This window comes from Cibotium barometz, chromosome 46 (assembly GCF_041138505.1).
Source record: "Cibotium barometz isolate CiBa-2024 chromosome 46, ASM4113850v1, whole genome shotgun sequence".
Taxonomy (NCBI): Eukaryota; Viridiplantae; Streptophyta; class Polypodiopsida; order Cyatheales; family Cibotiaceae; genus Cibotium; species Cibotium barometz.
This window is the reverse complement of record NC_141091.1, coordinates 35,453,418-35,471,026: the sequence shown is the minus strand read 5'-3', so window position 1 is coordinate 35,471,026 and position 17,609 is coordinate 35,453,418. Positions and strand designations below refer to the sequence as shown.

At 47.8% G+C, this 17,609-nt stretch overlaps 1 protein-coding gene across 4 annotated transcripts in view; it reads right to left on the bottom strand.

Moving 5' to 3' along the window:
* Window positions 1–1,568: 1,568 nt before the first annotated feature.
* The window catches only part of LOC147612168 (3-hydroxyisobutyryl-CoA hydrolase-like protein 5), a 104,093-nt gene continuing 88,052 nt past the window's right edge, over window positions 1,569–17,609 (bottom strand). For 2 of the 4 annotated variants that reach the window (XM_086784046.1, XM_086784045.1), the window contains exons 9-17: window positions 3,748–3,833; window positions 3,478–3,599; window positions 3,263–3,323; window positions 3,080–3,181; window positions 2,778–2,879; window positions 2,629–2,670; window positions 2,332–2,503; window positions 2,094–2,221; window positions 1,569–1,983 (exon numbers count right to left, since the gene is read on the bottom strand). In XM_086784046.1, coding sequence (XP_086640172.1) covers window positions 2,396–2,503; window positions 2,629–2,670; window positions 2,778–2,879; window positions 3,080–3,181; window positions 3,263–3,323; window positions 3,478–3,599; window positions 3,748–3,833 — 623 coding nt within the window. In that variant the 3' untranslated portion in view covers window positions 1,569–1,983; window positions 2,094–2,221; window positions 2,332–2,395. The remainder of the gene's footprint in view (window positions 1,984–2,093; window positions 2,222–2,331; window positions 2,504–2,628; window positions 2,671–2,777; window positions 2,880–3,079; window positions 3,182–3,262; window positions 3,324–3,477; window positions 3,600–3,747; window positions 3,834–17,609) is intronic. The other 2 variants (XM_086784047.1, XM_086784048.1) reach the window with 2 other exon arrangements.

Below are 17,609 nucleotides of genomic sequence, written 5' to 3'. Positions count from 1 at the left end.
ATGCTTATCTTAGTAGATAAAACAATGTACCAAGGGTGGCAATAGATAAGAAAATTCTTGTCTACGTAGATTAAAATGTTTTTTAAAACCTAATTTATTGTCACATGACATGACTATGTAGGTCAACGATCATAATTAGTATGTCACTGTCTATGAACAGTGTAGACTTGGCTCATAAAGATGAACTAGAAATTGCATGTTAATTATTCCTGCCCATAGCCATCCAGGTTCATCTTGGTCCCCATAGTGTCAGGACATGGTGTCCAAGAGTAAAGTCTACTTACTCCATGTATGGACCATTATCTTATAATGGTTCAATGTAGCATGTAGTTTATTTGGCAGTGTGCCAAATATAATCCAGGTGTCTCTAAACCATCAACCCTACTAGGTCACCTTCCAATGTGAATACAAGGATGTAGGGTGCTCGGGCTACTCAACCATGGCTACTCCTTATAATGAGGGCCATACAAACATGAGGTAGCTGGTGGCTAGACAGTAAAATATGAGGGTGGAGCATTGACAACACGGCGAGAGGTGATTGGCAGGCAAGGAGAAGTGTGTAGCAAGCTAGATGATCAAAGAGGAGGGAGGCATGGTGAGTGGCAGACATGAAGGTTAGGAGGCACACAGGTGTGGAGAGGGGTGTGCAGTAGTACATGTCGGGAGGGGGGTGGGCAAAAATACAGGGAACCTCTAGCTTCTTGTATGCCAATTGTACAGTTAAGGAAAACATTTATGAGAAAGGAAGGGGAATAAAAAGGATATCAATCGATGTGATCAAGATTTTCTTACACGGTCGTCTTACTTTGGGTGGAAAAAACTCGAAAACACAAGGGATAGTGGAAAACGGAAGCCTCAAACATTTCCCCTATTTCAGCCAACTGTTTCGAGGTCTGAAGTGTGCCTCGACCACTTGTCCTAAAGCGTGTTTCGGTCCTCCTAAGTTGCCATTTATGCCATTTCCGATAACCACAACCAAGTGCAATCACTTTGCAAGGCCAACTCGCCTATCTTGAAGCGCGTTTTGACCCTCTAAAGTAGGCGAATGCCACCATTTGGTCCATCCTTATGATTTGGACAGTGTCCGATGAACCTGAACTTATTTTACAAAGGATGTGAACGGGGAATTTTTCCAAGGTATGATGGGGTTGTGGGTTGCCAGGAAATTTGGAACTCGCCTATCTTGAAGCACGTTTTGACGCTCCAAAGTAGGCGAATGTCACCATTTGATCCATCCTTATGATTTGGATAGTGCCCGGTGAGCCCGAACTTATTTTAGAAAGGATGTGAACCGGGAATTTTTCCAAGGCATGATGGGTTGCCAACAAATCTGGAACTCTTTGAATGATGATTTCACATATACATGGTTTGGTGTGCACAAGTACAGGCTCATATTTATGAGATATGGACATTTCACATAGAAGAGGACACCTATGGAGGTTAGGATTTGATGTGGAGTCTTTAAAGAGGTTTAACTAGCATGTATATGCCTAAAAGATGGCCACAAAACATAACATTTATATGGTTTATAAGTGTATGTTTACACACTCACTGAAGTTAGGAGTGAATACATACCAAAGATGGAGTACTTTAATAAACTATGGACACTACTTTAATAAACTATGGACAAAACACAAGTTTGGGATGCTTGGGAGCTAGAATTAGCTCCAAGAGTTGCACCCGAATTTTCCAAGTACACATGATTTCCAAACAAAGAGAGAAATTGTATATGCAAGAACACTATCCCACAAACTCACAAAATTCTTCACTTGTAACTAAAGGCTAAAGTCTTCGAGATTTCTCGAAAAGCAAGAAACTTTTCGCGATGAAACTCTCCAGAATCACTTCAAGAGACAGTGTCTATGCTTGGTTCACCATGAAAACACCTTGGGCACCCAAGAGAAAAATTTACTTCTTTTTGTTCCACTTCTAGATGTTTATAATGGGTGATTCTCCTTTTGTTGTATGGGGAAGCAAAGCCTCCTGCACAAAGACCCAAAACAACTGTTTAGTTGATGAATTAAATTTTGGAATTGTGTTGTATTTCAGATTGTCTCAATCCAGAATATAAATATCCAAATATGAAAGCATACCTAAGTAACTTAATCAAGCCGAAAAGAAGTGGTTTCATGGTTCTAAACTTCTCCTTAACCTGAAAAATCTAGCTATATCTTCTCCTTTTCAATCGGCACGGGTGATTCTCCTTTTGTTGTATGGGGTCCTGCACAAAGACCCAAAACAACTGTTTAGTTGATGAATTAAATTTTGGAATTGTGTTGTATTTCAGATTGTCTCCATCCAGAATATAAATATCCAAATATGCAAGCATACCTAAGTAACTTAATCAAGCCGAAAAGAAGTGGTTTCATGGTTCTAAACTTCTTAACCTGAAAATCTAGCTATATCTTCTCCTTTTCAATCGGCACCTCTCTTCATCATCCAATGGCGTGAAAATTAGATCGAGTTTAGCTTCTGTTACATCTGACAAGCAAGCAGGCTCCCACTGCAATTATATACCACACAAGGATACCATCCATGAGTCTACCAATGCTGTCTAAGAACTCACTGTCACTAAAAATAACATAGAAGGGTGCTGGCTGATCATACAAATTAACATCATAAAGGTACCTTAGGGGCATAGTCTTTATCAATAACTTTTGATCTGATGCCCTGCAAAGATTGAACACATAGACAAGAGTATAATTTATCATCGCCTTTGCGGGTCTCACATCTGTTATCATACAAGCATAAATTTTAAGAGCTTCTAATAATATGACCTCGTACAAATCGAAGGAGATTGTCCCCTTGAGAAAGTGTAAGGTTAAATAATACTCCTGAAAGATACAGTCTTCAAGTGTTTTTGTCCGCCCCATGCGAATCTGAATACAAAGTAAGATTTCATCCTTGCAACATCAAACCTCATTGCGAGGTGAAAACCCACAAATCCCACAAACAAAACATCATGATACAACTGAGGTCCCTATATAGGACCCATGGAAATGACTGCCTAGAAACAGTCAAAGAAGGCCATATAACAATCTTTCAAAACATGTTGCAATGCAAAGTTCAGTAGTGATACCGATCTTAGTGTAGCCTTTAAACTGGTAGGTGAAGATTTCCTCAGAATTTCAATCGTTTCAGAGACCCAACTCAGAGAAGATTCATCTCTACTCTCCATTTCCTAGGAACCCCACAGAGAAGAACGTGGGTTTTCTAGAATCTCTTGTAAAATGAAAGAAGAAATCAAACTGTCAAGAATTACCAGAGCATCCAAAATCTCCTCAACGCTTGCCTTTGAGAAGCACTTGTGGATAATAGTCATACTGGCATGCAACATTGGGTTCATAAAACATCGTTATGTAGTGTAGTGATAGCTCACCACAGCAGTAGCATGCTTTGACACCACCAAAAAGTACAATAGCAAAGACCCACAAGAGGCATGCAAGAACTGACTATACAAGCAGTTCGAAGTTGAACCTGTGTAGAACACTGTTGCTATGGATTTCCACAGGCATGCTAAATTGTTCCACAATTTCTTGTATGGAGGTATGGTGACCAGTGTTGCTCGCTAACAGGCATTTTTCTAGCTTTTCTGCCTTCTGCAAATCAAGAGCATATTGAAAAAAAGACAATGCATTGTTTTATTACATTAAAATTAGATGGCAATGCTTAAACAAATGATGTACCTTACAAGGAACAAATAAGTTAGATCGTACTGCAATAGTTCTGCACAAACCAAGGGCGTACCTCAGAAGGAATGAAATGGGTGGCTAGACCACAATACAACATTTCTGCCCCAGTCAAACGAGCTCCTGTAAGACATAAGTATTCCCCTGAACCATTCACAAAACAGAAGACAATTAGACATAGACAGAAAAGGTATGCTATCAATGCAGAGTTTTCTAGGAGACTCTAGGATTAGTTTTCCTGTCTAATTTCTGTAATGTATTCTTTAAATTAATATCTGTTGGAGGGAAGCATGAATCTCATTACTCTGTATCACTGACACGGAGAGGTATGCATGAACTCTCTACATCATCCATTCCAGAACAGTATTACCATGGAAGCCACAACCAGCTACAAAAGGGGAAACCAAGTCCCAAAAACATGTGTTCATCTAGAATGCATCCTGGGACATGGCTGATCTTGCCAAGGGCTCCTGTGGGCAGACATTGGTGGTATGTAACATCTGTGCTGACTCGCATGTATCTGTGGAATGGAACCTTACCTTAGCTTAGGGGCGGATCAAAGTACTGATCCTACGGTTGGGTGGTGAGCTTGCCTCCACCCCTTTTAGTTGGTTTCTCTAATTCTAAGCTACCCATCACAAGTCATGTGATTCTGAATTCTCATCCTGTTAGACCTCCATGCAAGGCAACCAAGATCTTTGTATCTAGTCTCATGCAAAAAACATGAGACGGAAGAAGATGAACTCAAGAATAGCAAAAAGAAACCTAGCTTGGCATACCATGTTTAACCACCCAACCATTATATACCAGTGACCCTAGGCGTCTAGTGTGTACCTTACCGGCCACACACCATACTCACACGCCCCCTGTGTCCTCGTTGGTACCCCCATGCTACACATCACTGGGTCTTTGGCCTACAACCTTCACCCATGAAGTTCATCCTTTCACACTTATTATTATAAGCGATGATGTGCAATAGTATGCCGCCATTGCTTTTCCCACGCAACATCCGCGTGTCCCACGTATTACTGGCATGTAAATCCCATGTAACAGTGTACGTGTCCCATGTGTTACCATGTGATATGTAGCAGAAGTCTTTGTATTGGAAGATCCTGTCACACAAATGCTCACACCATCTTCTGTATCCTGAGTTTCGTGAGTTTAGCAATCCACTTTAATACTTCAAACTTTAAAGAGATGAGAGAGAGATATATGAGAACTGTACACTAGATTGGGTCCCAAATTACCCATTGAAGGGCCCCCTATCCCGATAACAAGATAGTATTTGCTTTATTACTTTACAGAGAATGACTGTGGACTATAGATAAGCCAAACGCAAGATCTCGGAGGATCGGAAGCCTGGCTGAACTGTACACGGCTGTAGAAACACCTCAATGAACTGATCTCGAGCCTATGCACTCTTCCCAAGGGCATGAGGACCCTGAGGCAGAGAAAGGACTGCGGTGGACTGTTCTAAGCTATGTAAATATGCTGAAAATGCTTATGAATGATATGTTACCTTCACCAGATGACTGTAGCATGTATGGATGATGCACAGAGGGCGGAGGCACTGCTCTAGGGCTGAATACGCAAGGTAAACTGCTGTAGAACTGCAAACGCAGGACTGAACTGACCTGAATACTTGCTGGTGGTGATCTATGCTCAAACGAAAAGGGTACCTACTGAACTGGGGCCTGAAAGAGTGCTGTATGCAGGCGCCTGTAGGCTGAAAGGACAGAACTGCTGCGTTAGGGTACAGATGGCTGCGCCTGAGGGCTGTAAGGATTGTGGTGCTACGTTAAACTGCTGGGACTGCTGATGTGCTGCGTTAAACTGCAGGGACTGCTGAGAGCAAAAACGCAAGCTTCACGGGTGTTGAGAGGCTAACGCAGGAGCTCTAGAAGGGCTGGATTAGTCTAGGCTGAAGATGGGGAATGCTCCTAGTGCTGAGGATGAAGGTGCCTAGCTTTCTATAGACTGAATGGAGAACTAAGCCTTATGCAAGCCTATTTATACTAGATAGGGGTTGGTCAAGTTGGCTGGTCATAATTTGATAAACTTTATGTTTATAAATGACAATAAATGCTTAAATAAATACCATAAAATATGGAAAAAATACCAGATAAATCCTAGTAAATTCCCTAAGGCTTCTGGGATGTTCTAAATGATGCACAAGCATATGAATGCATATTATGCAAGATGCAGAGTGCTTTCTGATGCAAACCCTAAGGCTTCTACTGAATCCACATGCATGAATGATTCTCCCCAAGTGGGTTAAGGGACTTGACTGACTAACTGACCCACTAAGGCTAAGGAATGACCTACGTAGCTCGTGCCTGACTTATCCTAGACCGAGGATATACAATGGGATCACGGCGTACGACAAATGTCATCCTACTGGGTTCTAATAATGTATAATTGTTGCACTACTGATGATGAGCCAGTTTGTCACCATGCACTGAGTGTAAAGTGCATGTGACATTCCCTCTTGCTTGGCTTGGCGACAGGTTCATGGCTTTCAAGTAGTCCGCCAACAACTGGGGTACTCTTGGAAGAACTCCTGGTCTAGCCATACGGCTTCCTGGGTACCTCGATCTCGGAATTTCGTATAGAACTGACGTATCCGTCAACCAGAACCATGCTTCCAACGATGAAGAAGGATCTGCTCGGGCTCAATAACTTCTGCTTCGTTTACCACGTCTGGCTGTTGTTCATCTGAAACATCAAACACTTCTGGACCAACATGTGGTTTTAGCCAAGAAACATGAAAAACATCATGCATTGTCCAACTGGTAGGCAACTTTCACTTCATGGAGACGCAACTTAACATCTTAACTATTGGAAAAGGACCAAAACTACGGAATGAAAGCTTGGGACAATGTTTGCCCACTTGTTTCAATCTTTGGTTCATGATGCGCTGATAGACCCAATTATCCCGATAACGAGATAGTATTTGCTTTATTACTTTAGAGAGAATGACTGTGGACTGTAGATAAGCCAAACGCAAGATCTCGGAGAATCGGAAGCCTGGCTGAACTGTACACGGCTGTAGAAACACCTCAATGAACCGATCTCGAGCCTATGCACTCTTCCCAAGGGCATGAGGAAGGGCTGCACACCTGAGGCTGAGAAAGGACTGCGGTGGACTGTTCTAAGCTATGCAAATATGCTGAAAATGCTTATGAATGATATGTTACCTTCACCAGATGACTGTAGCATGAATGGATGATGCACAAACGGCGGAGGCACTACTGTAGGGCTGAATACGCAAGGTAAACTGCTGTAGAACTGCAAACGCAAGACTGAACTGACTTGAATACCTGCTGGTGGTGATTTATGCTCAAACGCAGAGGGTACCTACTGAACTGGGGCCTGAAAGAGTGCTGTATGCAGGCGCCTGTAGGCTGAAAGGATAGAACTACTACGTTAGGGTACAGATGGCTACGCCTGAGGGTTGTAAGGACTGTGGTGCTGCGTTAAACTGCTGGGACTGCTGAATAAGACTGCTGCTGCATTAAACTGTAGGGACTGCTGAGAGCAAAAACGCAAGCTTCAGAGGTGTTGAGAGGCTAACGCAGGAGCTCCAGAAGGGCTGCATTAGTCTAGGCTGAAGGTGGGGAATGCTCCTTGCTGAGGATGAAGGCGCCTAGCTTTCTGTAGACTGAATGGAGAACTAAGCCCTATGCAAGCCTATTTATACTAGATAGGGGTTGGCCAAGTTGGCTGGTCATAATTTGATAAACTTTATGTTTATAAATGACAATAAATGCTTAAACAAATACCATAAAATATGGAAAAATACCTAATAAATCCTAGTAAATTCCCTAAGGCTTCTGGGATGTTCTAAATGATGCACACAAGCATATGAATGCATATTATGCAAGATGCAGAGTGCTTTCTGATGCAAACCCTAAGGCTTCTACTGACTCCACATGCATGAATAATTCTCTCCAAGTGGGTTAAGGGACTTGACTGACTGACTGACCCGCTAAGGCTGAGGAATGACCTACGTAGCTCCTACCTGACTTATCCTAGACTGAAGATATACAATGGGGTCACGGCGTACGACAAATATCATCCTACAAGGTTCTAATAGTGTACAACTGTTGCAATGCTGAGATGATGAGCCAGTTTGTCACCATGACTGAGTGCAGAGTGCATGTGACATACCACGTGTAAGGGTCGTAACATTCTTTCTCCCTTTTAGGAATCATCGTCCTTGATGACAAACTAAGGATAACGCTTGCATCTATCAAGGAATGTCCTTTCCATTTTACAAGGAACTCTCAAAGAGTACGATTTCGCAATCGCCTTTCTCTTCGTTCCAAGATCTGTTCTAGTCCATTATCTTCTTGATCAAGTTCTTGCAAAGCAATCATACCATCAACTAAATTATCACCATCGTGAAGATAACGCTTCAATCGACTCACATGAAATACTGGGTGGACACGATAGTCTTGTGGTAAGTCTAACTTATAAGCCACATCTCCAACTCATTTCAAAATCGTCTACGGGCCACATTATCTAGGCGACAACTTAGTAGATTTATCCACACGAAACATCTTAGTTCTCCAAGGAATAAGTAGAAACACTTTCTCCCCTTCTTTAAAAGAACGAGCTATCCTCTTGGGATTAGCATACTTCACTGCTCGATCTGTAGCCCACGGATATAATCTCAAGCTCTAGCTAAATTTAACTACATCTGAGACAGAAATTCAGCTGCACTGGGTGTCTTTGAGGTAATCCAATTGTACATGGCATCAATGGATTATATCCATAATTCAATTCAAATGGAGAAAAGTTTGTAGAGGAATGTTTGCGCGAATTATATGCAAACTCCAATAAAGGCAAATACTTTTCCCAATCGCTCTGTCGTTCTTCGACATAAGCTCTCAACATATCCTCCAAGACTTGATTGACTCTCTCAATCTCACCATCAGTCTTTGGATTATCATTGCTACTCATGCAGAGTTACGTGCCAAGTTTACTAAAAACATGCTGCCAAAAATTACCTATAAACTGGAGATCTCTATCCGCCGACACAATGGATTCTGGCAAGCCATGTAATCTAAACACATTGAAAATAAATAATTCTGCTACTTACGGAGCTTCAACCTTGTTCGTAGTAGGAAAAAAATGTGCCATCTTAGATAATCTATCCACAATAACAAAGATAGCATTATAACCTTTCCTCGTTCTAGGCAAACCCATAATGAAATCCATGAAAATACTCTGCCATTTCCTCTTTGGAATAGGCAACGGGTGTAACAATCCGGAAAACTTCACACGCTCGTATTTAGTAGCCTAACACTGTAAACAATGTGCCACATAATGATTAACATGTTTCTTTAACTGTAGCCACCAGTAGAAATGTCTAATAGCTCAATTGTTTTCTTTATTCCTGGGTGTCCAGCACATGGACTATCGTGACATTCTCGCATCACTAATACCCGTAAATTATCCGAGTCCGAAATGCATAGCTATTGAAAATGTGGTGCCTAGATGCACAAGGAGTATGCATCAAGGGGAGGGGGTTGTGAAGGTGTGTGAACAGCCTCTAGTAGAGAGGAGATATTGCTTGGATGAGGTGGCATCAATAGAGTCCACACAATATGTAACCATTTGGCTCTATTAAGAGCCTCAAGTAATGAGAAGTGTGTGCATTCTACCCTATCCAAGTCGTGATCATCTTGTTTTACACTAATCATCCATCATCCTTGTCATTATCAACATTTCCACACTCTAATCTATGGCTTTCTTCACATTTCACCCACCATAGCTCTTCTTTCCATGCCCAAACCCTAGTCTCAAGTTGGTATCGGAGCACTTATAATCCTTGAATCCCCTTCATCATTTTCCCAAAATCATTCACTTGAGGTCTCACACTAATTTCCTCGTTAATCTAGCCTTAATCTCCATCTTATCCCTTTCAAGCTCTCATGGCAGCTTGACTACCCACTGGTTTTTCTATCAGTTCTCCCTCCATAAGGCATCTCTCTTCAAACCCTCTTAGAGGGAGCTAGTAGACCTCAGAGCGACTCCACAACTCGGAGCAATTAGACGATGGACGCCTATAGCCAACGGCATTAGCAGAGAAGTCAAAACCGCTTACGATTTGGGAGAAATCTTCAGCGTGGCCAGCGACTTTCATTACCATTCCACTGAGGGGAGGCTGCGCCTAGGGGTCCTCTAGAAGCTCACTAGAGGGATTCTCAAACAAGGCAAGGAGTTGTCCACACTGGCTGAAAGAGCAGAGGGTACCCTAGCTGCCATAGCCAAAAGCTTGAGGTATTGTGAAGAAACTTAATTAAAATCTTAATCATAGTACTTCAGGTTTAATCTAGGCACAAGTACAAGTGATCTTTTGAGCTATTTTGAGTTGTTTGTCCAAGTTGCCTTGAAATGCCTAGATCTCACTAGTGAATCCCTTCATTGATGTGTGTATGCATTCCATCATTGATGTACATGAGTTGAGGCATTCTAAAAATAAGTAATGAATGTGGCATGTATGTAAGCATCCTCCATGCTAAGGCAAAGTGGTCATAATTCTTCTTGAGTCAATCATTGTAAAGGGTAGACACTGCCAAGTACCACTGCATAGACAGGGACTTTGGTAAGACCCCCTACTCATCATGGCACACGATGAAATCATCAAGTTTAGTGGTATTGGATTCCACACATGGCAGTCAAAGATCATGTATGCACTCATAAAGAAAAATCTATGGGGAATAATTCAAGGGAGGGACACTCAAGCAAGCCTAGGAACTGCATGGAATGAGAAGAATGACAGGACCTTGGGACTCATAGCACTTGCATTGGATGATGAGGTCATTCATCATATCACTGGGATTGAGAAGGCCAAGGATGCACGGGAAGAGTTAAACAAGTTGTTTGGTACACAGGCAAAATACTCCAAAGTTCATTTACTCATGCAATTGTATCAACTCAACCTAGGTACTTGTCTCACGACCCTGTGTTTTTCTCTGGACAGTATGCAAGTGTGCATGGGGACATGGTGGACAGTGTGAATGGCATCAGTTTGAAGTTAAAAAGGAAACCCATGTGTGGACAACCCCAAGTGTGAAGGGGACAAAGGAATTAAAATTTAAAAGGTTTTATAACCTTGGGAGGCCCCTAGGCTATTTATGGAGGCTACTCTACTTTTGGGGGGACATGCCACTTTTTCTCTTCATGCTTTTTGGGAAAGGGGTGCTGGCGGGCAGCGCTGGATTCTGGCTTTGGAAAATAAAGCTACACAAGGGGTCTGCGCTGCTGGTCATATGTTGCTTTTTGGAAGGGGATACAAGCGGGCTGTGCTGCAGAGTGCAAAGGCGCAGCCTAATACTTCTTTACGCATGTTTCTTGGGATATAAAAGTTGGCTCATGTGCTGCGCTACAGGGCAGAGACACAGGCCTTCTTTTCTCTCTCTTTCTTTGGCTGCTCTTGGAGGAGGGGCATGGCTGAGCAGGTCTCTCTCTGTCTTTCTCTCTCTCTTGGAAGGGAAGGAGCAGGCTGAAGGAGGTACATAGCCGGGACTGTTTTGAGACTGTTTATGGGCTGTTTTGCTTGGCTGCAAGTACACTATGTACATGGGTTATTGGCTGCAAGTACAAGGTCACCTGGTTATGTTTCTTGGCATGGGAGCGACGCAAGCTCTCATGGGTGCATACCCATGGAGCAGATTGCTTTCTTCTTGCTTGGAAGGAACAGAGGGACCTGCAGTTTTGGGCATACCTATGTAACACATAGTTGTGGGGCAGAAATATAGCCAGACATATTCAGTAAGAGCTCTATCTTTTGTTTGTGTGTTGTGTGAACACTACATTTGAGTTTGTGCCAAGAATGTCTTCACGTGGAAACAAGACATGGGTTTCATGCTGGGCAGACCAGATGTTTAATAGGGAAACAGGTCACCCGATGTTTGCTGAAACAAGTCCATGGTTTCTCGAGGAAACATGTTTTTGGTTTCTCTAGGAGATAGGTCACATGCAGGCACAGCGGTTAGAGGAGTGGACACAAGTTTGGTACAGCCTTGCTACTAATTGGATAGGAGACGGGGAATCCATGACTGAGATGGATAGTACCCTTGGAAGGTAGAGAGGGAGTGTACAAGTGTGTCTACTGTAAAAAATTTTCGCTCGCTGAAGCTCCCGCCCCTCCCTGCTCGCGTTGCCTGCACTCCTGCGCCATTCGCCTCCCTGCCTGCTCGTCACCTCGCCTCCCCTCGTTCCTCGCGCTTCCCCTTGCCCCCCTCGCCTGCCTTCGCCTGCTGCGCCCCTTCCCTCTCTGCATTGCCCGCCGTTCCTCCCTTTTGCACACCCCCCCCCCCCCCGCCTACCTTCGCTGCTGCGCCCCCTCCCTAGCTGCTCTGCCCGCCACCCTTCCTCACCTTCGCGCCCCCCCCCCCCCCCCCCCCCCCCCCCCCCCCCCCCCCCCCCCTTCTTTCGAGCCCTCCTCCCCTCTGCAGCGCCCTGTCCCCCCCCCTCCGCCAGCTCGTTCTCCGCCCCTCCCCTCTTGCGCGCAGCCCCCCCCCCCCCCCCCCCCCCCCCCCCCCCCCCAGGGCTTCTCCTTCGCCTTTTCACCCCCCCCCCTCCCTTTTCTTGCTTCCGCCCCCAGGGGGTTTGTTTTTCCTTTTTTCTCCGTCTTCCGCCTCTCTGAGTGCAGCTTGATTCTTGCAAGATCTCCGCTCTCGCCTCGCCTTCGCCGTAGCTTCAGACTTTGATGGAGGCTCCTCCGGCCCCGCCTCAGAGGGACTCATCCGCAGCCCCCTCGCCCGCCCGTGAGGACACCCCCATCAGGCTTTCTCTTTCGCCAGAAGAGGAAGCGAGCCTCACCACAGAGGTGGAACGCCTCCAGGCTCATTCCACCATCTGCCGTATAGTCGGCACTCGCCCCAGCAGAGGGGAGATCCGGGATCTTCTCCAGGCCCGCCCTCTTGCAGATGTGGGCAAGATCCTGGATGTACAGCTACTGGGCCGTGGACATTACCAGATCGAGTTTGAGGCCGCCCAGAGCGTGGCCAAGGTCCTTGCCATGAGTCCCCTTGACATCAGGGGTGCTCGGGCTTTCTTCAGACCTTGGCAGCATGGATTTGACCCAGTAGCGGCGGAGCAGGGAGAGCGCCTTTTCCATGTTACAGTTTGCTTCCCTGGACTCCGTCGGGAGTATCTTCCGCTCCTCTCTAGGCTAGGAGCATTGGTGGGCTCGGTACTAGAGACTGGCCCCTCAGCAGCTTTAGTGGTGGCCAGAGCAGCTGGGCTACCTTCGGTAAGAGTGTTGGTGTCTGACATCTCCTCCCTTCCTAAGGTCATTCAGCTACCTAGGATAGGGGGGGGATGGATAGATCAGAGAGTGGAGTTCTCGGGGCTCCCAAACCAGTGCTTCATTTGCAGGCAGGTCGGTCATCTAGCCAAGGCCTGCCCTCGCAGGAGACCCCGACCCTCACCACAGCAGCAGGCCACTGATGGCCCGCCCACAGATGTGGCTCGGCAGGCTGCCTCCGGGACACCTGCTCAGGCCACAGAGACCTCGGAGTGGCAGCCTGGACAGGGGCGCCGCCGAGGGAGACAGCCACAGCAGCACGCCCAGAGACTGCTGCAGCAGTAGCCACAATCTCAGCCTCACTGGGTTCCCGTGAGGAACAGTTTTGCTCCCCTCCAGGAGGAGACCCCCGCGGCGACGATTGAGGACCAGGAGATGCTAGCACCCCCGTCCCCTCCCACCGCCTCGCTTCCACCTTCGCCTAACCCCGTCCCCGCTCCGGTTTTGGCAGCGGCTCCCTCTCCACCCCCCTCACTCCCCCCTCCTCCCCCCCCCGCCCGCCTCACCTTCCCGGGAGGCCCTGGTAGTCCCCTGGCGTTCACCTGCAGTCCGGAGGGCGCTGAGCACCGACCTCGCTCGAGCACCACAGAGGAGACCTACCATGCCGATTCGGGCTTCACGGATATCATCTATCCGCAGTCGGCTGAGTCGCCTCGGCATTAGACAGCGCTCGGAGGCTTTTGATTACGCCTTCACACGGCTTTTTGGAGCAGAGGGCCCCCATGAGCCAGCACCCATCCGAGTTCATGTAGTGATACCTCCGGCCCGCGGGGAGGAGGCACTAGATTCAACGGTGGCCTTCTCGTTCCCTCTATGTGGCCCTTGGGACCGGGAGTGGACTCTAGAGCTCGCTCTCAGCACTTTGAAGACTCAGGCAGTTGAGTTTTCCCATCATATGAGCGATCTGGAGGTGACAGATGTGATAGGCCGACTCTGGGAGTTGGCTCATTTTTTCTTGGATCCCGGGAGTGTGGATACCTCAAGGATTCGTCATTTGGTCGTTCGCATAGTGGCAGACTTAGCACGCGACCCTGGATATGTATGTATACACGAGGTTGCTCTATCAGAGCGGGAGGCAGTCGCCATGGGCCACAGCCACTGGCGCCTGATCCGTGATTCTTGCAGTACACCGGGTGGGCAGATTCGCAGCCGCTCGGATGGGGACTACTCTCCATCCAAGCCGCTTGCGAAGGCCCGCCGTACGGCTGAGACAGCATCCACCTCAGCAGGGCATCCATGAGGATCATCTCATGGAATGTACAGGGCCTTGGCGGAGCACATTTTATACGCTATCGTGGTTGCTTGAGGCAAGAGCTTCAGAGATGCCTAGTTGGTGGCAGCATTGATATTTTGATGATGCAGGAGCACCACTTGGGTGAGAGCAAGATCCGGAGATATGGTTCGACACCTTTTGGTCTGCAGGGTTTGGTCCTTTGGGTGGACAAGGAGGAGTATGCATGGTCATTGCAGATGTATGGCGGCAGGCCATTGTGGATCGAGGGATCATTGTGCCTGGTAGAGCACAGTATGTCATTCTGAGGATGCATGATGAGCTATTGGGCGTGCTCAACGTCTATGCGCCCAATCATGCTAGTGCCAGAGCAGAGTTCTGGACCCAGGTTACGGATGCATTGCCAGAGGCCGCACATTGGTGTGTCGGGGGAGACTTCCACATGCTTGAGGACCCGGCCGATGGCAGTCATGTTACAGTGCACGGCACGGAGCTTGCAGCTTGGGACCGGTTTTGCATGTCATTGAGGATCACTGATGCATGGCAGCATGGGGCCTTCTCCCGTTCTCAGGACAGTCTTAGTTTCTCTCGGTCGGATCGCCGGCAGGGAGGGACTAATCTATCACGGATTGATCGCTTTTATGTGGGCGATTGGTTAGGGGGCTCCGTCGGCATTCTCGCTGGCACCTCATTTTCAGATCATGCGCCAGCTATCTTGACATTGGAGGAGAGGACACGGGAGCCCAGCTTGCAGTTGAGGATCCCAGAGAGGGTACTTACAGATCCCAGTCTCGCTGAGGACATTGAGAGGATCTGGCATGATAGTCAGTGCTCTGACCAGGATGCAGCAGGCCAGTGTGCCCAGGGACTCATCGAGCTTAGCTCTTTTCTGCATGCTGCAGCTTTGACACGGCTGGGAGAGATTCGCGAGCGGGAGCATCGACTGAGACGCAGCCTTGCTTCGCTACAGCGCCTTCAAGAGCAGCAGCCTGCATGTGAGTGGGTGGCGTCCCAGCTGAGCCAGGCACGCCAGGAGGTTAGAGAGGCAGAGGAGCAAAGACAGTTTTACTATCGTCGTCAGGCCTCTCAGTGGACGCAGCTTGGTGATAGAGTGACTGGAGAGTTTTTTGAGATCACTGGACCCTGCCATGCTCGCGTAGGAGTCCGTCAGCTTGGTAGACCGGATGGATCGGTAGCTACTGAGCCCGGGGAGATCAGAGCCATTGCCACTGCATTCTATAGAGACCTGCTTTCAGCGGAGCCAGCCACTGAGGATCAAGATGCTTGCAGACAGAATGTGTGGGCCCATGTGCAGAGGAGGGTCACAGATCGTATGCGTACAGTTCTAGGTGTGCCTCTTTCAAAGATTGAGCTTGCCGAGGCCTTGAGGGTCCTGCCGCGACATAGTTGCCCAGGGGAGGATGGACTGACGCCGGCCTTTTTTATGCGCTATTGGGACCTTTTGGGGCCATGCCTCCGCAGGGGCTTTCAGTATGTTTTGGACACTGGGGTGATGCCACAGAGCTTTTCAGAGGGCTTGATCTATCTTATCCCCAAGGGGGAGGGAGTATCAGATGATATCCGGCATTGGAGGCCATTACGATCCTCAATACTGTCTACAAGGTCTTAGCAAAGGCCCTGAGTTTGAGGATCCAGCCCTTCCTAGGGAAGTTGATTCATGCTACTCAGACAGGATTCGTCAAGGAGCGCAGTATCCTTGACAACATCTTTACTTTCCGGGAGGCGACGGCCCGAGCTAGATTTCTTGGCGAGGACTTGGTCGTGATGCTTCTCAATTTTGAGAAGGCATACGATAGAGTTGATTGGGGTTTCTTAGAGGGCACTATGCTTCGCCTGGGCTTTGAGCCAGGATGGATCAGAGGGGTGGCGGCTCTGTATTCCACATCTTGTAGCCAGGTGTTGATTGCAGGAGGTCGGGGGCCGAGTTTTGAGCTGACCAGATCAGTCCGTCAGGGGTGTCCCCTCGCCCCTTTTCTTTTTCTCTTCTTTGCGGAGGCTATGAGCATGTATTTGACGGCAGAGGAGGTTGGTTTGAGAGGACTCCAGCTCCCAGTCCGGGGGGAGGACCTGCTCGATGCTGAGTTTGCAGACGACACGAGCTTATTTTTGCATGGCCAAGAGGCCAATCTTCTTCGGGCAGAGCAGTCGCTCCAGGTTTTTAGTGCAGCTTCGGGACCATTGATCAATTGGCGCAAGACAGTGGCCTTCTGGATCAGTAGTGCTCCCACTCCGGTATGGAGCCCGGACCCCGGTTTTAGATGGATTCCTCCTGGCACAGCAGTGCGGTATTTGGGATGCCAGATTGGACTAGATTTGTCACCTGAGCAGCAGATTGCCCTGCTTCTTCTGAGCACTCGGAAGAAGCTTTTGTATTGGAGTACAGCTCGACTATCCTTGGCTGGGAGGGTGGTGGTGGCAAATCAGGTGCTGTTAGCGACCATGTGGTACATTACGTCCTGCTGGATCTTCTCGAGCTCTTGCATCAGCTAGGTACAGAGGCTGATCAGGAACTTTCTTTGGTCTGGGCGGGACGGTCAGCCAGCCCGGGCAAAGGTTGCATGGGCAATTATTACACTTCCGCTGGCTCAGGGAGGCTTGGGCATTAAAGATCCAGTCGATCAGAGTAGAGCCTTATTGGGGAAGCTTATTGTTCGGGGGCTGCTTCCAGGCGCTGAGCCTTGGAAAGAGCTCCTCTTGCAGCGGCTGCAGGCTCGGGCGCCCCCTGCAGGGGGCACTTGGGCACCAGAGATTCGCTGGATCTTCATAGAGATGAGGAGGACAGGCCTCAGTAGAGGATGGGAGGACAGATTTGCTTTGAGCATCCTGAGAGCTTGGGAGCTACTGAGACCGGGGCTCTCTCAGTGACCTCCTTCTTGTGTTGAGGAGCGGGCTAGACAGCCGCTCATCTGGAGCCCAGCGGTTCGCACAGAGCAGGGTCATATGCTGGGTTCTCGGCCTCGTCTAGCCTAGGGACCTTTAGCGGCGGCAGGCCCAGCACGTAGTTTTGGAGACTGGCAGGCCTTCTGCAGTCTCCCAGAGGAGATCCAGGTGGAGAGGCTGAGTCACTTCAGAGGGGGGTTGATTATGAGGGATGATATTCAGGAGGCACTCACAGAGGAGTGGTTCACGCCTCTCGAGCCAGTGGCCCCACGGTGGATGGGAACCTTTACACAGTTGGAGATCCTGATTGCTGTCAGAGCTTGCACTGAGGATGGCAGATGCCTCTACTATGAGATTCAGGATGAGGGCAGACTTCAGAGAGTGGAGGTGGAGTCGCCTTTGGTTGTAGAGTGCACCTTCCAGAGGATACGGGTAGTGGCCGCCGCTTCTCGGAAGTGGCATATTG